Genomic DNA, 21,745 nt, shown 5'->3' on the forward strand with positions numbered 1-21,745 from the left:
CTTCTGCTTTTTAACGAGACTTCTTTGAATGTAATGCCACTATTTTCTTATGCCTCACTGACGGTGAAACATGCTTCCGATAACCTTTAGAAAATGTTACACTACAAAAAACCACTCAGGCTTGAAAAAAATTTATCTGAAGAATATGCCAATCTTCTTCGTGACTGATAAAGGCAAGAGTCTATCCTGAAATGCAACTTGATTTCACAACTTGAAGTAATGTTTCTATAAAAATTGGCACATATAAAAAAAAGCATTTTAGGTATTTACTTCCTATGGAAATACCTGAAACTTCCAAAAAATATAGCACTATAATTGAAAAACTTTTATTGTTAAAAGCATATCTTCATCTCTGCTTTTTAAAAGTAATGAAAATATTTGAGACATATATCAGGAAATAGGCAGAATTATAATTTAAATAAAAACAATGACAGCATAAAATTTATAAAGATGTAAAATTAGCCAAACTCTGTTATAATAAAAAGACACATCAGGCCAATGGCCTACTTGTTCCAAAAAGTATTAAAGACAGAACTGGCACATAGATACACACATACAACATTTTGCCCTAGTTCTTTCAGCTTGTACAGTGGTCCTCATTTTAAAAGAGAATGAAAAGTACAGAAAACTATTTTTAAAATCTCACCAAATTACACATCATTGCGGGCTTTTGCCGAGACTTTTCTGTAGGAATGAAAAAGCAAAGGTTGTGAAAATCCTAAGAAAACAGTATTGATTAGTAAGGTTAATAAGAAATGTATATTGGCACACTGAGATCCTAGGTGGCTCAAACTCCCTTAGATTACACTGGTAGATACATCCGCATCTGAGGGGGACTGTGTAAGTGTCCCTAAGCCCAAGAGACTAGGGGATTCTTTTCAGTACACTAGCAGTTTTTCTGTTAGTGATTGGCTTTATTACCATATAGATGTAGCTTAACCTGCAAATTTACTGCTGAACAGTTGGAAAGGATTATGAGACTGTGAAAATTTTAGTACAAATGCACTGAGACATTATACCCAGCCTTATACTCTATTCTCAAATAGAGAAATGTTCCCTATTAAAGTTAGTCTTTACATAAAAAATTAGTCTTTCACATAAAAAATGTGAAAACACTCGAAACCTCAAAAACGGAAAGAACAGAAAACACTGAAAAGCACATGATCAACATGATTTTTTTAGCTATCTCAAAAGTATGCTTCTTTCCTCCTAAAAAGAGTCTAATTACAAAGTATGCTTCCACTGCATTTTAAAAGACATATATCAAATATCATTACAGCAATTTTATAAAAAGACTGATACACTTTCAAATATTTTTTGTTGTTATTAAAAAAAATAAAAGGCTGTAAACTGTCATTGATGGGAAACAGCACGTGATCTCAAGGGAAGAAACATCTCACTAGAGTTTCCACAAGTTCCTTCTTCTTCTAACTGCAGCTCCGGTGGCAAAGGAGGAGCCCCAGGGTCCCCAGGTCTGGGAAGTGTAGTTGAAGAGAAGGTGGGATTTTCAGTTCTGCCAACTTCGAGAACAGGCAAATTCAGAGAAGACTCAGTAGAAAAAAAGGGGGCAGTGCTGGATTCTCCTTCAGGATGGTATATGACAGTGGATGCTCTCAGTTTTTCAGAGAAATTACTCTCATCTGAATTTGATCTAGAGAAGTTGTTTGTGGCTCCACCTGGGAAAGGCTCACAGCTGCTACATTTCAGTCCTACAATAAAATTATTTAGATGTAAATGAAAAAAGTAACTTAAAAAATTGAGCCCATACCCATCTTGTAAGTTTTTAAAGATTACAAGCTAGTTACCACACAACCATGATTTAAAGAGCAATTTATAAATTCTGCCATAATCCATTTCACGTTTCATTTACTTTTCCCAACAACTATGAAGTATATCATTATGTTTATTTCCTAGATAAGGAAATAGTCTCAAGAAAACTAAATGACATGCTATAACTCACATTTAATTTGTATCCTTATATGCTTAACCACTGAATGACCTGGAAAAAATTAAGTAGCCCCTAAAATTTTTCATAAAATAAGAAAAGCTGTCACAACTAATATTCTTTAGCATTCTGGCACAAAATGTATTAACCAATAAAAAAAAAAACTTTAAACAGAGCATATGCTAAAATTCTGAGTTAATTAATATAAATTATGGATTCTTGAATCACAGGGTGTTAGAAGTAGGAGGGATTTCAGAGGTCCCCTGGCATAACTTCTACCAGTAGAGATGAAAAAATAGAGGCCCCAGGATTAAGTAATGCCCAACATTCCAGAATTACCTCATGGGAAAGCGAGAACTATAACCCAGGTCTCCTCTTCACATCAAATAATGTCCTGGTTCTCAACTTAACACTTTACTTAAATGACAATGGTTGCTCTGATCAAAGAATTTTACCACATCCAATGGGTATAGCTAACAATTAGCCTCAGGATGAAAGAATAAACACACACTAATTTTATCTTTCTGTTAGTCTTAGCAAATATTTAACTTAACCGTCTGGAGACACAGATCCTCCTGAATTGACAAATTTTATGTCAAATCTGTGATGTCTATAAAGTATATTCATATGTCACTTTTTTCCCCACTAGCTCTTCAACCTCACAATACATTCAGCATTTCTATTCCATGCTATAGAAACTTTTTTCTAAAATATGGCTTAGGAGAGGAGACTTCCAATGTGCCCCAAATGGACTTACAGAATTTCTTAAGGGCAGAGCCCTAGATTACTCTTCTCTATATCCCGCGTGCCTAGAACAGCTGGAGGACAGCTATATCACATGCACATTTACTTATTTAAGGGTGCTACAGAAAGGCACAGGGAGAGAGAGAGATGGGGTTCGTGGGGAGAGGAGATTTAAATAGTGCAGGAAATTCTCTGTGGTATTCCAATTACTGATGTGTGCTCCAGAGTGAGGGAGAAACACAGGAAGTGAATTTGCTATGCCATTTATCAATTTCCATTCCCACGCCTCTCTCCTCATGCCAGACTGAGTGTGACTCTAGTGTTTAAGGTTATGGATAGCTTACAGGACATGACTCTTACAAGCATATCCCAACCACTTCATTCTGTGATCAACTGGTGGAAGAAGAACTATCAGAGCTGGACTTAAAAATACTTTGCCTATATATTGTTCTTCATGTGTGATGTGCATTTTCAGGGGTTACTTCTGAATAGCGATCTTACATTCTGCAGACTTCAGAAGCAAACGCATGTGTATACCAGGATTTTCTTGAAGTTTTGTATAAATGGTATTGTTAAATGAATATAAAAACAGAACACTGAGTGATAATCCATTCTTCCAATGAAATGACATAAGGTAAAAAAAAAAATGTAAATCAAATGTAATTCTGAAGCTGAAACTTTCTGAATAAAAACAAAACAATCATTTCTGGGTTTCTTTGTTTTGTATTTTATTTTTAAAAGCATTGTCATATTTAAATGATTTCTTGGACACCAACATATCTTACCTTTCAGATGTTCTAGTTTTATATTTCTAAGTTTCAACACTTCATCTGTAATCTTCTGAATCAGGAAGTTCTGTGTTTTTTCTCGCCGAATAGATTCAACCAGTGTATCCAGTCCTTTGGGGTTTTCTTGTAAGTAGTCTAACAATTTTCCAGCCCTTTTTCTACTTGATGTTCGGCAGGAAATTTCTTCAGTGTCTTCTCTGCTGAGTATTTTTTTTGCGCGTAGATGATCAAAATGTCTCTCAGCTATGATTTTTTCACACAGGTATACACGCAGATTTTCTAAAGCCTAAAAGACATAAAACTGTGCTTCAGTGTGTTTTTTTTCCCCAACACTTGAGGAAATCACATAGGTGACATTATTAGTTAGAAATCTTCACTGGTGGGAGAAAACATACTGAAGTCAGGAGGCTCAGGCCTACTAAAATCCATGTTATTAAGAGAAGGGCCAAGTAAACAGAAGTAGGTCCTAAACTAAACATTCCTTGCAGCTTCTGTCTTGCTTTAATTTAATCTCACAGCTATAAACCAAGACCAGGCTACTATGAGGAGGAAACTGGCTGAATCTAAAGGGCCTGTGTCTGTGGACATAGGGAGGTATGCTCAGGGCCTCCATCTTCCGGGGTAAAGATAAGAGCAGAGGCTTCCATGTTAGTTACCATTGAACAAGGAATCCAGGATTAGTCAGGACCAAAAAGGATAACTTAGTGAGGCCTCATAATTTATAACTTTCTCACGTTTGTAAATTTTCCACTTTCCTGAAGTAAAACCGTAAGAGTTTCTATCCTAGAGTAAGAGTGTCTTTCCTAGAGTAAAACCGTAAGAGTCCACAATGTGTCTATCTTTGGAATCAGTTGGAAAGACCATACCCTAACTCAGTGAGTCAGCTGGTAGAAGGGAAGTTGGCACAGGACTGGAGGAGTATGCTAAAGAAATAGTGAATGTTGGACGAAATTAAAGAAATGAAGAAAAGGAAATCACAGAAAACAGGCTGAGATCTGAGCAGTACCTCAGGGAACTTAATTAGCAGAAAGCTGATGTGGGTCCCAATAAAAAGCATTAATAATTTGATGCCAGCAACTGTATTCTAGCTCTTCTTGCATTTACTAGATATGTGATCTTGGGTAAGTAACTTAACTACTCCTCCGTGCCTCAGTTTCCTCATCTGAGTATTATGAGGAATAAAATAATAAATGTAAAGTACTTAGAAAAGTGCCCGGTACATAGTGAGTTGTCAACAAATGTTATGACTAATTTGACTTCCATATAACGAGCTAGCTAAAGGCAATGGAAGACCTTGCAAGTATCCCAGTACATGGTGGCAGGAAAGTAGGCTGGGTGAAGGGTTCCCATAGTTCTCAGTCCACTGAACTTCCACGTTCATTTATTTATTCACACAGAAAACATTTCAAATATCTAAACACCTAATATGCCAAGGGCTGAGTGTACAAAGATGAACAAGATTTGAATCCTGTACACAACGGTCACATGGTCTAGTTGGAGAGTAGTATCAAACACAAGCCAATAATTATAATGTGGTATGACCCAGAAAACGAAAACAAAAACAAAAACAAAACACCCCACAAGTACTGGGGAAGCACAGAGTAAACAACTAAGCATACCTCCATGATATGGGAAATTTACAGAGGCTATGTTTGTAGCATGAAGGTGCACAGAGGGGAATATGAACAAGTCTGGGGGTAGCTGGGATGCAGGGTGCACATGAAACAGTGGTAAGAAACTAAGCTGAAAAGGAAACAGGCTGGATCATGGAAGAATTTTTATAATACATTGAGGAACATACAATTCACTGTAGCCACAAGAATCATCAAAGGCTTATAAATAGAAGCAATTAAAAAACTTTTGCAGAGGACTGGGGGGGAGCAAAAACTGGGAGAACTGTAAGGAGACTGCTGCAATGTTTTCCATAAGCCATGCTGAGTGCATGAATTTAAGCTGTGCGGATGGAGAGAGAGAATAGATTTCAAAGCTGAACTCCTCGAAAAAAACCTCTTCTGTTGTCATCTCTATGACTTATATGCTGATGATCGCCAAGTTTGTGGATGTGATCAAGACTTTCTAGACTTAGCCCAGATACTTCAAATTCAACTTGTCCAAAACCAAACTTGTTATCTTTGCCTGTCCTTTTCCTCTGATATTCTTAACTCATTGGGGAGTACCTCCGTCCATCCAATCATGCAATAAACCTACCACTCATCCTCCACTTCCTCTCTTCTGCTCACTTGCCACATCTGATCACCTACCCACCAAGTCCTGTCAATTTATCTTACATTTATCTAATACATTTATCTAATTTATAGATACTTACATTTATCTAATGTAAGTATCTTACATTTAATCTAATTTTATATTTCTATCTTACATTTATCTAATCTGCCCCTTTACTTCATTTCTATTATTAGCATTGCCTTAGCTCAGGTCTTCGTCAGATGTTGCATGGACTATTAACAAACAAGACACCTAGTTGTACTTCCTATTTCTTTCCTCCTGCTCAAATTTCTTCTTCACACATCTATTAGATCTTCCAAATTTTCAAGAGAAAATGGAAATCTGGAGTGTTACGTGAATTCTGCTAATATTGAAATGCTATCAGTGAATTTTGTAAAAATTTAAAACTTGGTTTTTTTCCACTAACTTAAAAGATAAAGTCCTTCCCTTTGGCAGAACAGTTGAGAGGTCAGGAGTGGGGCGCTTGATCAGGCCAACTTCAGTTCAGATCTTAAATCTGCCATATATTCCTGTAAGAGCTGGGACAAGTAACCTAAACTTTGGGTTATTTATAAAATAGTGATAAACACTTACCCTGCAGGACTGCTGGAAGGTCTAAGTAGGACAATGAATATGAAGACTTGAGACAGTCTCTGATACACAGTAAGTACTCAATAAATAACAGCTGTTTGATCATGGGAGACAGGGTACTTTGTAATATGGCTCCTGCCTACCTCTGGAGCTTAATCTATCACCTCCTCTACCTGTCCTGGTACTTTATGTTCTACCTAAAAACTGCTGCCCATCACTCCCTAGTTCTTTGTGTTATTACTTTGTTTTTCTCTTTTCATACCCCAAGTCCCTATTTTTCATTTATGATGTGGCACAGTGGCCACCTCCTTTACGAAGCTTTGCTTAAACTCTCCAGAAGGACTTAGGCACCCATCTCCTCTGTCCTCACGGCACCCTGTGTGTTTATTTCACTTGTCTATATATCACTACTCCACTTCTTATCTCCCAATTCACTTCCACTCTGTGTCACTACTCTTTTCAGCTACCAATAACCTCCTCACTGTCAAATCTCATACTTGTTAGTCTTCATCTTACCTCTCAGCAGTATGGACACAGCTGACCACTCACTCCTTCCTTGAAATACTGCTTTCTTGCCCTATATGAATATTACGTTCCCCTGGCTTTATTCCCACCTTTGAGGCTATAACCTTTCACTTTTTAAAACTCCCCTATGATCTCCCTTTTCCCTTCTAGCTCTCAACTTCCAAGGTGAACTCATTCAATCCTACACTTGTATTTCTAGCGCAGATCTCCTTGCTGATCTTCAGACTTGTAGGTCTAATTGCTGATTTGACAATTTTACTTACCAGTCTGATCTTTCTAAACTTAATCCATCACCAAGTCCTATCATTTCTATTTCAAAAATGCAACCGGAATTTGCTTGTTCCATCCATTTCCACTGCTTTCACCCTGATCTAAATCACCATCAGCTCTCAACTATGTAAATTCCAACAATCTCCTCACGGGTTTCCCCTTTTCTTTCTTTCTTTTTTTTTTTTTTAAAGATTTTATTTATTTATTTGACACAGAGAGAAAGAGTGAAAGAGAGAGCGCAGGCAGAGGGAGAAGCAGGCTCCCCCCTGAGCAAGAAGCCCCACGCAGGGCTCAATCCCAGGACCCTGGGATCATGACCTGAGCCAAAGGCAGCAGCTTAACCAATTGAGCCACCCAGGTGCCCCTGGTTTCCCTCTTCTTACTTTTGCTCTCCTAAGTCCATACAATAGGTAGAGGAATTAAAAAATATAACATAATTCTTCAATTCTACACTTGGGGAGAAAAAAATCCTAACACTTTATTGCCATCTGTAAGACCCTTCAAGAACTGGCCGTAGCTCACCTTCAGAACTTCATCCCAGGGCACCCTCTGCCTGTGTTTCCAATTTCCCCAAGTCACCAAGGTCTTGCCTGTTTTAGGTCCTTTGCAAATTCTATTTTGCCTACAATATTATTCCCCCAGTTCTGTCATATTCTTCAGCAACCAGTTTAAAAGTAACCTTCCCTGACCATCCTATGTCAAGTAGATTTCCCCTGCTACGTCTCAGTGCCTATCTGTCTCCTTTATAGTACTTAACCATAATTTGTAATTATATATTTGTTTTCAACCTTAATGACCTGTATGTCTGAAGCAGGCAAAAGCCAGGCATGTTTTGTTCAATTCTGTATATCCTGCACTTAGCAGAGTGTCAAGTAGATAGTTTCAGATGAATGAAAAATTCACTGCACTTATACTGTCATTTGAAATTATTAATTCATGTCTGTCTACCTCCTCCCAAGAAATCAAGCTCTTTTCAAACTGGGATTTGTCTTAGTCTTTAATTTTTGCCCTCTTAGAATCATGCATGCCTCATAGCAGCGTGTAATCCTTATTTATGAAACTGAACAAAATTCAACTCAAAAGATGAGGTAAACAACTAGAGGGGGTGGGCGGAGATCATAGTGAAAAAGTAGGACTTTCTAGGAGGATGGGTGATGGTGGTATACTATCCATCAAGACAGAGAATACTGCTATGGACAGTAAGCTGCTTTGGGGAAGGGATGATAAAAAGTTCAGTTTTTGACAAGACAAGGACGTGTGCAAAATACAAAAGTGGATTTCCAGTAGATATTTGGAAATAAGGACCTAGAGCTGACAAAGAAGGGAGTCCAAATACGTTTATGATCATTTTAAAGCCTTCTGAGGTCATCAACCATTTTGAAAATAGCATGAAAAAAAATTTTAAGGAAAAAAATGTGCACATACTTTTTTTCCCATAGACCTCCTGAAATCCACTTGTGATTCCCCAAGGTTATGAATTTCTGATACAGCTGTAAATTGAAATCATGGAGATGGATAATATCGATGAACTGATAGGAAAAAAATGAATAAAGACCTGGAAGACACTTCACAATTCTGTCTGTGTCCAGGTTTTATATTTATGTAACCTTTCACAGCCATTTGTTATCAACTGCAAAATGGGAATGACAATTATTTCCCTTAGAGGCTGCTGTAAAGACTAAATGGGAACACTGCAATTTGTGTGACAAAGAATCTGGAACACCACAGGCCTAGCTCTTAAAGTTCATGGGTCCACTGGCACAAATCTTATATAAGACAACACTCATATATTCTATGGTAGTTACCAATGTCCCAGTTTTATCTCAAATAGACTATAAAGAAGAGGCCAGACTGTCTTTTTTTTGTATCTTTCTAGACCCAAGAAGAGTACCTTCCATATACTCAGTGCTCCACAAAAATCTGCTGAATGAGGAAGCTAAGGTACAAATCCCAGTCATACCCAGCCAGTTTCCTTTTACTAATGAGTCACGCCAATTGTAATTATGTAATCATGAGTGCAGTGTACTAAACTTTTCAAGGTAGGGAAAGGGGAAAATTTTAGGGTAAATGAACATTTAAAAGTATGCTGTCTTGTCCAGTTCATAAATATGATTCTGTATAAGTACTAAAGTGTTAAACTGGAACTCATTTTCTCTTGAGTTTGTGTGTTTAATTTGAAATGACATGAAGTTATGTCAGTGGTACCCATATAGGTCTCATTCAGCAAAACAAGTAATTAAAAGCAAAAGACAAGAAATACCTTAACCAGTAAGTGTTAAGTATCAAGATTTGGGCAGTTCTGCAGCGTCCAAGCAAAAGACCCTAATTTCGGTACTGAATATTTTCAGCATTTACCTGTGAATTAATTTTTGGCTACACGTCCCCCCACCCCCCAATTTAAATACGTGGGCGTGTGCTTACTAGGGGAATTCCAGGTTGTGCTTTCAGCTGTTGAGCTTCCCCCAACCCCCCTTATAAAAAGAGTTTCACATATTTGCTCCACTGCTTGGAATCCTTCAACTGGTCCAGCTTTCGCTCCAGGTTGAGCCATCTGCCTAAGGATTCTGGCTCAAGATGAACCTGGGCAGTCGATTCCCAGCAACACCGCTCCACAGCGCAGTGGGGGTAAAAATCACCAGAGAAGAGCGGGCAAGAAGCTGACTGCGAAGAAACGCTCCAGTGGACAAGGTTTCAGGAATCCAAGCCCTGCTTTTAGCGATTTTAAACGTGGATTAACAGGTCACAAGGGGTCACTGCCACTAAGATCCCTCGGGTGCCGTCCTGCGGTGCCTGGACCTTCCGCTTCTTCCACCCGAAGCCTGCTCTTCCGACTCCGACTCCCACTCCGGGTTTCCGCTTTCCTCGCCCTCCCGTCCGCAGCCTGCCCCAGTCCACCCTCGACCCCCGGCCCTGGACGGCGCCTGGGCAAGGTGGTGCTACTCACGTCCTTCTTCACTTCTGTCAGGTCCTCCTCGGTGAGGGACGGCGCGGTGGGCTCCATGGCGGAGGAAGGAGTAAGTGCTTCTTCCGGGTCCGGGAGCTCCGGCAACACCGCCCGGCCAGGCTGGGGACCTGGGCCCGCGGGTGAAGGGGGAGAAGGGAAGGCGGACCGGGTCGAGAGGAAGAGAACTGCCCTCTAGACAACGGAGGGGCGCAGGAATGAAACCGCAGAGCTTCCGGCTCCGCCTCTGGGGCCGAGGGCGCCGCAGACCTAGCTGTCCCAAAGCCAGGTTCCGTGCAGCTTTCCTTCCTCTCCCGGAGACTTAGGCGCAGGCTCCGCCCCCCCCGACGAACCGGGGCCAGTCTTAGAACCCGCCCCATCTCAGAGGGAGCCAATCGGTGACGGCCCGTGGGCCAAGCCTGTCCCTGCCCCCCGGCCGGACCCTATCAGGAGTGGCTCCGCCCACAGCCCTCACGCGGCATTTGCGAGGAGCAGTCGGTAGGCCTCCCAGTCAGGATCGTTTCCGTGGGTGTGGCCCGTTGCTCCTCCCGCCGCACGCCCCGCCTTCGCAGGCTGCTCAGGGGTGGAGACGGGTCTCAGCCTGTCAGTACATCTGGGTTCCGCCCCTTTTCCCAGATCCTGCCCTACAATTTCCGGGTGCTGAGCGAACTCAGTGAGTTGTTAGGCTCTTTGCTCGCGTGCAGGTACCAGCGCGTGTGCACACGAGGCACACACGCCGCTTAATTACAATATTAAAGAAATTTTTGTAAGAAAAACCACCTATAATCCGCTCGTTTTAATACCTATTTTAACGTCTGCATACCTTTTTGGTCACTTTTTCATAATCCTGTTTCCTCATTTGTTCATCTGTGTGATGAAGATAGGTCTAGCTTACGCCTCTCACAACGGCTACTGTGAGAATCAAATGATACTATATATGTAAGTTCTTAGAGGTACTTGGCACACAGTATGAACTCAATTTATTACCTTGTATGACTCAAACATTTATTGAGCCCTTACTAATCTGTTCTAGCTATCTTATCCTGGAAGAGTTCTATTTTTATGGGGGGAGACTGATGAACAGGCAGCTATTTCCAGAATGGTATCTAACTCTTGATAGAGGTGTATACAAAACAGCATGAATAATGAATAACGTGGGTAAGAAATTCAAAACACAGCCTGGGCACAAGACATGTTTGAACAATATGATAAATAAACTGGATGGCGTCTGAAGTGGTGACAGAAATGATAAGAAGAACAAAGACAAACTTAGGAACGCCAACTTTTTTATTTTTATTTTTTTAAAGAAAACTCTACCCCCAACGTGAGGCTCAAACTCACAACCCAGTATCAAGAGTTGTATGCTCAGCCCCCTGAGTCAGCCAGTGTGACACCTCTTGGGAACTCTAACATTTAAAGGAAAGGGAAAGCAAAAGAACCAGAAAAGAACAATGTTGCCAAAGTCACACCAATGTAGTTTTGATCAGGTTGCATCATAAGCTTCTAACATTTACATTACATCATATGTCTTTTCCTATGTTGATACACAGTCCGAGTCCAGTTTTTTCTGATTGTTTAATCTTCCCTCATCTTGGTATAACCCAATTTACTTAACCATTGTGCTTTCATTTCACAAATATTTACTGAATGCCAACCATGTACCAGACACTGTTCTAGGTGCTGAGGAAAGAGCTATGAATAAAATAGATAAAAATTCCTTTCTTTCTGGAGTTTAAATTCTAGCATACATGTGTTTTGGAGCAGGGCCAATAGACATTTGGAAAATGAGATATAAAGTTATTATGTTAGAAGATGATAAATGCTAAGAGAAAATACAAAACAAGAAAGTAGGACGAGGGTATATAGAATCTTAACATTAAATTTTTTTGATTTACATATAGTTAAAGTACAGTGTTCTATTAGTTTCAGATGTACAGTATAATGATTTAACAATTCTGTACATTACTCGGCACTCAGTGCTGGAGTGGTAACATTTAAATCAGGGTGGTTAGTGAGGATCTTACAGAGAAGGGGAGATTTAAGTTACCACTTGAAGGAAATGAAGGAATGAGTCATGTGGACATACAGAGAAAAAACATTAGGAGTAGAGGCAACAGCCTACGAAAAATATCCAGTGGGACTGGGAAGGAGCTGAGGTCCTTATGTGCTGCTATAAATGTGTACTCTGACTTTACTCTGAGTCATATGGGTGTACTCTGAGTCAAACGGGAAGCCCCTGGAGGGTTCTGAGCAGGGGAGTGACATGATCCGATTTATGATTTGAAAAAGGAACACTTTCACTGTTGTCTTGAGGGGAAAGAAGATGGAAAAGGGGAGACAGGCTGTTTCCAAAACAGCCTGTCTCCCCCAAAAAGCCCAGGGAAAAATCCAGCCCACAGGAGGTGGTGGCTTAGGTCAGGGTTAATAACAGCGAGGGTGGTGGGAACCTTTGGAAGAGAAGTAGGGACGTGATTTCATTTCCTTTCAAAAGGGTGACCCCAGCTGCTGAGAGTAGACTGTGGATGTAAGGGTGGACACAGAGACAACTGGAGGTTACCCCAGGGATCTAGGGAAAGAGGAGAGTGGCGTGACCAGAGTGGGAGTAGTGGTGAGCATTCCCCCCATGGTTACCCTAAGTTATTCCCCGTTTGTCATTGTTGTAAACAGTTTGTCTTGCAATTTTTCATCTATGTATTCTCCATCATTTTTTTCTTCTGAATTATCATTTCCTTTCCATAAATTCTCAGGAGCAGGAGTACAGAGCCCAGGGAGACATATTTTCTTATATATTTCCACAGCTTCTCTCCAAAGTATTGGTCCATTTGCACGTGGAAATGAACTGTTTGGCCACAACCATACAAGGTCTGTTCATGAAGGAGTGGATTCAGCATCCATCAAAGTAAAGTGATTTGAATGATACCAGTGTGACACCTGAATTGTGATACAATCATTAGGAGATGGTTATTGTTCTATTATTCTATTATTATTTATCTATTATTATTTATCTATTATTATTATTTATCTATTATTTATCAAGAGTTGGATGTTTAACCCACTAAATCACCCAGGCACCCCTGTTGTTCTTTTTTAAACAAAACATTTAAAGCACACCAAACTATAAAGAAAAATATTACAAACATCTATATTTACTACCAAGATATGATGAATATTGCTATTTTGCCACATTGCCTTGTGTTACCACTATTGGTTACCCAGTGTTACTGGCAGACATCTCATCTCTGATTCTTTTTTTTTTTTTTTTAAAGATTTTATTTGTTTATTTGACAGAGATCACAGCAGACAGAGAGGCAGGCAGAGAGAGAGAGGGAAGCAGGCTCCCCGCTGAGCAGAAAGCCCGACGCGGGACCCGATCCCAGGACCCTGAGATCATGACCCGAGCCGAAGGCAGCGGCCTAACCCACTGAGCCACCCAGGTGCCCCTCATCTCTGATTCTTAAGGCTTTTTTCATGACTCTTGTTATCCATCTGACTTTTTCCTTATTGTTGACCATTATCTCGTTTCTGACACCTCCAACCTCCTTCTGTCCTCAGTGTGCAGTTCTTTACTCATTTACACTTAACTAAAAAGTTAAGTGTACACTATGTGTCAGAAGTGGGAGTTATGGAGAGAGGATCAGAGATTGAGAGGGACTGAGTGAAGAGATTAGGAATTTTTTAAAGCTGAGAGGTTACTCTTTCGCTTTTGATGTCTCAAGGTTCCCATGTCGATAGTCTGTATCAGAGCATCTCAACATCGTGTCTAATCACAGAGCTGTTTCATGAGAGACCTCGCAGTTCCCAGTCCTGTTTTCTTTCTAGTGCATGGTACTTCCTTCATAAGCAGACACATTTCCCCTTCTCTGCTAATCCACACGGTCAGACCGTAATTGTAAAGGATTGAGTACCTCGTCGAGAAACAGCCTTATCCATTCTCTACCTTGCAATAATTTGACCTTTCCCCACCCACCTCCATTCCTGCCTCAAGTTCTAGGGTGAACCATCTGTCTCCTACCATGAAATACAGGGCATCTGATAAATGTTCCACGAAAGATAGAGTTTAGGTGCTACAAACACAAGACAGCATATCATAGTGGCTAAATGTGAAGATGGTTGGCATCTGACAGACTTAGGCTGGTGTGTTAGTTTCCTAGAGCCGCTGTAACAAATGACAACAAACTGGGTGACTTCAAACAACAGAAATGTATTCTCGCACAGTGCTAGAGGCTAAAAGTTAAAAACTGGCAGGGCCATGTCTCCTCTGAAGACTCTGGGAAGGACTGTTTCCTTCCGTCTTCATAGCTTCTGGTGGTTGCCAGAAATCCTTAGCGTCCCTTGGCTTTGGAAACATGACTCTAATCTCTGCATCCATGTTTACCTGGCCTTCTCTGTTTTCCTACTGTCTCTTTGTCTCCAAATTTCCCTCTTCTTATAACTCACTAATGATTGGACTTAAGCCCACTCTAAGTATCTTAACTCAAATGCAACTATGAAGACATTGTTTTCAAATAAGTTCACATTCCCATGTTCCAGGGGACATAGATTTTGTGAAGACACTATTTAACTCAGTACAGTTGCATTCTAGTTTTGCTAATTATCAGCTATATGACCTGGGAACAACTAATAAGCATTCAATAAAGACAGCTATTATAGGGATGCAGTGGGAGAGAAGAGGAAAGCATTTCTGACTGACAAGACAACATGAAAGAGTATATTTAGATTTTTTTTCTAAGATTTTATTTATTCGAGAGAGAGAGAGACAGAGAGCACAAGCAGGGAGCAGAATGAGAGGGAGAAGCAGGCTCCTCGTTGAGCAGAGAGCCTGATGGGGGGCTCAATCCCAGGACCCTGGGATCATGACCTGAGCTGAAGGCAGATGTTTAACTGACTGAGCCACCCCGGCACTGTGAAAGAGCTGTATTTAAAATGGACCAGAAGTCTTTAATAGGTGGTACTTGAGCTGCTATGTAATGATTTATTTCCAACACTTCCTACCAAATACCAGGTGGTGTGTTGAGCAATGAATTCTATTCCAAGTGATTGTGAATTATGAATTTCCTGTAAATAGTTGGAGGGAAAAAGTGGCCAGTTCCGACCCAGACACTCCGAGGTTTTCATGACCAGACAAGATGGGTGGAATTCAGACAGTTCCACTCAGGAACTTCGTGAATTTTCCAAGTAATCTGTCGCAGGAGTGGCTCCCCATTTTTAGGAAGGTAAGCATGGTCCTGAACACAAACTTGGAGGACATTCACAAGTATACCCCAAGACTAGGACATTGTTGGGGTTGTTGAGGAAACTTGAGGGAAGAGATCAGTCTCTCTGCCTTGCCCCTAGGAGGTTTGTTTGGAAAGTGAAGACTGGAATTTGGTAATAGAGGCTTGCATGATTATGGGACAAACTATCTTAAATATAGTGGAGAACAGGCGCTGACGTCTATACCAGCCGGGAGATCTTTTTTTTTTTTTTTTTTTTTTTAAGATTTTATTTATTTATTTGACAGACAGAGATCACAAGTAGGCAAAGAGGCAGGCAGAGAGAGAGGAGGAAGCAGGCTCCCTGCTGAGCAGAGAGCCCTATGTGGGGCTCGATCCCAGGACCCTGAGATCATGACCTGAGCCGAAGGCAGAGGCTTTAACCCACTGAGCCACCCAGGCACCCCACCAGCCGGGAGATCTTGATGGCGGGGTTAGATCTCCCAGTCATACAAATGCCTTGGAAGAAATAATCCCTAGGGATTTGTTTCAGCTAGCCTGAACCAATCACAATTCCTCTGCTCTTGCAATTTAATACTGACAGTAGAAATTCCAGGTAGGCTTTATTTTACTCACTTCACAGCTGAGAGTTCTGAGGCTTAGAAAATATTATTTGCCCAAGGCCACTCCTTTACCAACCAGCAGAATCAGGATTCCAACTCAGCATTGTTTGATTACAAGCCCGTGTACTGAGCTACTAGCTGCAGACTTAGGTAACTGCTTCAGGATGCCCTGTGATTCAGAGGAGCTAAGAACATTCCCTGGAGCAAGGGCAAAGATCTAAGGCATTCAGGTCTGTTCTCTGTGCCTGAGGTAGGAAAAAGAAAAGCTAAAAAACTTATTTTGGGATTGCCCAATTCCCTCAATGTGAAAGAGAACATCCCAAGATTGGCCGGAAAGAGAGCCCTCCGGTTTTGGTAGACCCCGAATTAATTGCTGCCTTCCAAGAGCATCCTGCCGAGGGACTTCTTAGTCTGTAGCGAGTTTCTACACTGGGACTCTCTCCTCTGGTGAATGAAGAGATGGTGATGGTAACAAAACAGAGCTCAGAGGGCATGGTTCTGTCAGATGGCCTCTTAGAGTATACAGAAGGAATCTTGGAAACAAGAATGCCTGATCCTGCTGAAGATCCACAAGGCGTGACGATCTGTGTGAAACAGTGAGGGGAGTTAAATACAGGTCATAGAAGGAGAAAGAAGGCTATTCTTGCAAACTCCAAGCGGGCCTCCTCCGGAGGCTTAATTTGGGAAGGAATTTTGAAGGCATAGTTTATAAATGCCCAGAGTGAAACAATACCCAGGGTTTCCCAGGGCATTGTGTGAAAAGCAGTGATCCAGAAGGCATTTAACCCAATCAATTTGTGGGTAATCCAACACTGAGAACATAAAATACTTTCAATGCTGGACTCAGGGTTAACAGGAACTCTAATGGGGATCAGTATAGGATGAGCCAAACCAAACTAAACCAAACCAAAGCTGAACTTCTCTGGAGTGGCCTGAGTTGAAAAACATGAAGTTTTCTTTCCTGCAAGGTATTTAAGCATATCGCAGATAACTTTTTCTATGAGGGAATTCACAAACAGGACGGTAAAAGGCAAGGTGGTTCGCCCCAGTGATTTTTTAAAAAATATTTTAAAAATTTATTTGACAGAGAGAGACACAGTGAGAGAGCAGACACAAGCAGGGGTGGATGGGAGAAGGAGAAGCAGGCTTCCCACTGAGCAGGGAGCCCGATGCGGGGCTTGATCCCAGTACCCTGGGATCATGACCTGAGCCAAAGGCAGAAGCTTAATGACTGAACCATCCAGGCACCCTAGCCCCAGTAATTCTGATACTGCTTCTAACCCTAAGCTTCAGGTAGACCATGTTCAGATTGCCGGAGCCACGTGGACCTTGGAATCTGTGCTTAAGGAAGGGGGTTGGCCTGCACGATAGGAAGTCATTTTTCTCTTCATCTTACCCCTAATTTAAAAAATTCAGTTCCACCAGGATTTTTCTTTGGAAAGAGCTGGTTGTGACAGCACAACAGATCAGATTTACTGTTTTTATTGTTTAATATTCAATCTATTGTTATTCAGCTAAATTGTAACTTCAGTAAGGACAGAGTTTTATCTACTTTTTCTTTTTTTTTTTTTAAAGATTTTATTTATTTATTTGACAGAGAGAGAAATTACAAGCACACTGAGAGGCAGGCAGAGAGAGAGAGAGAAGGAAGCAGGCTCCCTGCCGAGCAGAGAGCCCGATGCGGGACTCGATCCCAGGACCCTGAGATCATGACCTGAGCCGAAGGCAGCGGCTTAACCCACTGAGCCACCCAGGCGCCCCTTATCTACTTTTTCAATGTAACCCTATAACCGTGTCTGTTATAGGGTAGGTTTTTGAGATGAATGTGTCTCCCGAAAACTCACATGTTGGAATCCTAATCCCCATCATGCGTATGAGGAGGTGGGGCCTATGAGAGGGGATTAGGTCATGAGGGGAGAGCCCTCCTGAATGGGATTAGTGCCCTTGTGAAGGAGACCCAGAGAGCTTCCTTGCTCTTCCTGCCACACGAAGATGTAACAAGAAGTTGGCAGTCTGCCACCTGGAGGAGGGCTCCCGCCAGAACTGGACCATGTTGGCACCCTGATCTCAGTCTTACATCTTCTAGAACTGTGAGAAATAAATTTCCAATGTGTTTGTAAGCCAGTTGGCCAATGGTAATCTGTTATAGCTGCCTCCATGGACTAAGTCACTAGGTGTTCAATGAATACATGTTGAATGACTGGCTAACTATTCAGTACATATAAAGTTTCAGTTATGGAGGCACCTGGGTGGTGTAGTCAGTTAAGTACCCGACTCTTGGTTTAGGCTCAGGTCATGATCTCAGGGTCGTGAGATCGAGCCTCACATTCAGTGTGGAGTCTGCTTGAGATTCTCTTTTCCTTTCCCTGCCCCACCCCTGACTTGTGCTCTCTGTCTCTAAAAGAAAGAAACAAATCTCTTTAAAAAAGTTTCAGTTAATCAACATGAATATGTTCTAGAGACCTTTTGTACAGTTCCTGTGCCTGTAGTTAACAATACTGTATCGTGCACCTAAAATTTTGTTCGGAGGGTAGATGCCACATTAAGTGTTCTTACCACAACGGAATGAAAGAAAGTAAAATAAAATAATCATTCTTCTGTACTCTGGCATGCTTTTTCCATTATCCCCATCCAGTCCTGCATGGTTCTTCTCCGGAGCAATTCTCACTTCTGTGACATACCAGGACGCAGCTAAAGGAGAATTCAGTTCTATAATTTGTCCTGACCTTAGCTCTAACCCACTTGCCTCGACCCATTCCTTGCCTGTGCTCCATCCTGACCTCCATCTTGTGGTCTCTGACTCACACCTCGCTGTCTGGTTTTCAGCTTTACTTCACTTGGCCTTGAGTCATTCCTTAACCACTTACTGTTCAAGTTCAGGCAAGTTTCCTAACTGCTATATGCCCGAGGTTTCTCATCCACCCAGGAAAAAAGTTTGAATATGTGAGGAGAGCAGGAATAAAGGCGGAATGTTGGGAAATAGTAACATATAAAGGATGAGAAATAGCAATCACTCATCTCATAGACTGAATGCATGTTACATGCTTAATTCCTCAGATATACCAAGTGGGAAGTAGATGTTAGCAATTACTCGCTTTTGTTATTCTTGAGACTTATTGTCATTATTAAGTCATCCTTCAGATCTGATGCTTGTCAGCACCTTCTTCTTGATGATGACCTTGAGTCCCCTCAGCCACCTTGCTGTTTCTCCCACAACTATGCTGCCTTGAGGAAACTCAGCCCCTAGACTGCATCTCCAGCTGTTGGTTCTCCCTGAGCAGAACCCACACCGTCTGGACCTACTTTCAGAGCAGAAGCAAAACTTAATCCCATCTTTCTGATTGGACATTGGACACCTACCTTCAGTCATGTCAGGCTGCTGGATGTGAAGATTAACCTGCAGCTCCTGAAAGTCTGGGCAATGAACCAGCTTCACATGCCTTAAACTGCTAGGTGTCAGCTCTCCAAACCTCCAAACCGCCACTTGGGATTACCTGGGTCAAGATTAGCTTAGCTCTAGCAACCATCACAGTTTCTCAGAATCTTTTGCTGTTTAACTACAGATCGTTCCTATGGCAGTGAGAAGCATGCCAACCATTTTTAAATGGGAAGAGCATTTCACTCTTGTTTTGAAAGAAAGAAAGAAAAAAAACTACTCCAGTGTGTTTTTCTAAGTATGATTCTATTGACAAATGAACCTGTGTCTCTTGGTGTATATTTTATCAAGGGATCTTTGGTAAATATATTACTAATTTCAGAAGGCCTGATTCAGGAAAAAGGCATTGACAGGATTTTATTTGTATGTTAGGGGAATGATCACCCAGGCAGCAACATGGGGGTTGGAGGTAGAGAAGAGTAAGACTAGAGCTCGGGAAGGAGAGCACCTTGAAGGTTGAGGCCTTAAACTCATAAAATGGTGCCAGGAGTGGGAAAGAGGGTGTGGGCTTGAGAGAACCAGCGGAGTTGCCAGACCCAGATATAAGCAACACCCCAGCTCTGTTTTCCATAAGAAATCCAATTACACTTGGCGTCTTGTGATGCTTACGAATTTATTGACTGTTTGGGGATACTTTAGGTGAAAATCACACATTACCCCACAGTTTTCTCTCGTCTTCCAGCCTCTGACTCACATTCTCCAGGCTCCAAAGCCTAAGACCTTTCCTTGGTTGTTCAGAAAGGACAGTGTGGTGTCCAACTTCTAAAAACTTTCAGTAACAGAGGTTTAATGATGTCTGCCCATACTGTAATGTGATCTCCAGGATGGTACAAGTCCTTTTCTTATTCTCTGATGTATCTAAGGTGTTTATAACAGTACTCAGTTTATAGTGATAAGCAAATGCTTATTCACATGGAGTAAACAAAGAAAGTGTTGTTCAATATGTTGAACGTTACAGAAAAAATTCAAGTAGAATGAGAATGTAGGGATATCCCTGGCTAGGTTTATTAGGACAGGAGCTCACTGGTGACCTTAGAGAGAGTAATTTCAATAGTGTGTTGTGGATGCTAAAATTAAATGTTGCTGTTATCATTTTAAATTCACTTTTTGGAAAAGGTAGTGAAGGCTACCTGGTTTTAGAAGGTAAGGATATAAAGTTGCAGCTTTAAACTAGACTTCTGTGAGATATTTTGTTCATTTCTAATGTCTGGCTCATGGAAGTCAACATATATTGGCTTATATTTGGTGAAGATGATGGCTTGAGAAAAAAAAAAATATGCCAGGAAAAAGAGCTAGTTCCATTCTGCTTAAGAGGATTGGAGATGTACAGATAAGCAAGAAGGAATTTTCCATTTTTATTAGGTCAATACAAACCAAAATATTTTGTTAATACATATGGACATTTGGGGATCAGGTTTCTTCTAAGGATAGTTTAGTGCTTGCTGACATAAAATTGTTCTCTCATCCTGGCTCCGTGCCCTGATAGAACAGTTCTCAATCTCTCTCTCTCTCTCTCTCTCACTCAAGATTTTATTTATTTATTTGACAGAGAGAGAGAGAGCGAGCACAGGCAAGGGGAAGAAGCAGGTAGAGGAAGAGGGAGAAGCAGGCTCCCTGCTAAGGAGGGGTCCGACCTGGGGCTTGATCCCAGGACCCTGGGATCATGACCTGAGTTGAAGGCAGACATTTAACTGAGTCACCCAGGTGCCCCCTTGATAGAGCTGTTCTACATGTTCAGTGCTGTTTGACATAATTAGAAGTCATGCTCTAACTCCTAGAAGCATGTACCTATTCTAGAAAGAAGCACCTCTCCCAGAGGAATTTATAAACAGTGCTTCAGTCAATCTACATCTCAACCTACCATTGTTTTTCTTTCCAAGGTATGGATGGAGGATTCTCTGAAGTCATCATGACTGAAGAAGCAAACTGAGACTTAACTGACAAGCCATCGGGTGTCCAGTCTTTACCATCCATGCCTACAGAAATTTAAATTTCATTTTAAATATGAAAGTGTGGGGCACCTGGGTGGCTCAGTGGGTTAAAGCCTCTGCCTTCTGCTCAAGTCATGATCTCAGGATCCTGGGGTCGAACCCTGAATTGGGCTCTCCGCTCAGCAGGGAGCCTGTTTCTCTCTCTCCCTCTGCCTGCCTCTCTGCCTACTTGTGATCTCTGTCGGTCAAATGAATAAAAAAATCTTTAAATATAAAATTGTGATACCTGGTACACCCTCCCCTTGGTTTGGGGCCTAGAAACCATCCTCTGGCCTGTGTGAGGGTCTCTACCACCAACTCGTGTGAGAGCAGATGAATCCTGTGTGTTCTTCTGCCCCAGCCTACATTGTTGCTGGTGACCTTCATGAAATTGACCCCTTCTGGGCATGGCTATTTCCATAGGTCCTGCTACTGCTACCTCCACTTTGGCCTCAGGGGAGGGGACACTCTTCTGTCCTTTATTCTCAAGGCTC

General features: G+C 41.4%; 1 protein-coding gene and 1 long non-coding RNA gene across 2 annotated transcripts; one reads left to right on the top strand and one right to left on the bottom strand.

Moving 5' to 3' along the window:
- Positions 1-304: 304 nt before the first annotated feature.
- On the bottom strand, positions 305-10,634 carry BCL10 (BCL10 immune signaling adaptor). Its single transcript, XM_059375290.1, has 3 exons — positions 10,034-10,634; positions 3,475-3,763; positions 305-1,709 (listed from the first exon to the last, which is right to left on the bottom strand). The coding sequence occupies exons 1-3, from the start codon at positions 10,088-10,090 to the stop codon at positions 1,354-1,356; spliced, it is 702 nt and encodes a 233-aa protein (XP_059231273.1). The 5' UTR covers positions 10,091-10,634; the 3' UTR covers positions 305-1,353.
- Positions 10,015-21,430, top strand: LOC132001077 (uncharacterized). The gene is made up of 3 exons (XR_009399519.1): positions 10,015-10,103; positions 13,319-13,464; positions 21,162-21,430. It is a non-coding gene; the product is annotated as an uncharacterized LOC132001077 (long non-coding RNA).
- Positions 21,431-21,745: the final 315 nt, after the last annotated feature.

The sequence above is a fragment of the Mustela nigripes genome, chromosome 14 (genome assembly GCF_022355385.1).
Source record: "Mustela nigripes isolate SB6536 chromosome 14, MUSNIG.SB6536, whole genome shotgun sequence".
In the NCBI taxonomy this organism is placed as follows: domain Eukaryota; kingdom Metazoa; phylum Chordata; class Mammalia; order Carnivora; family Mustelidae; genus Mustela; species Mustela nigripes.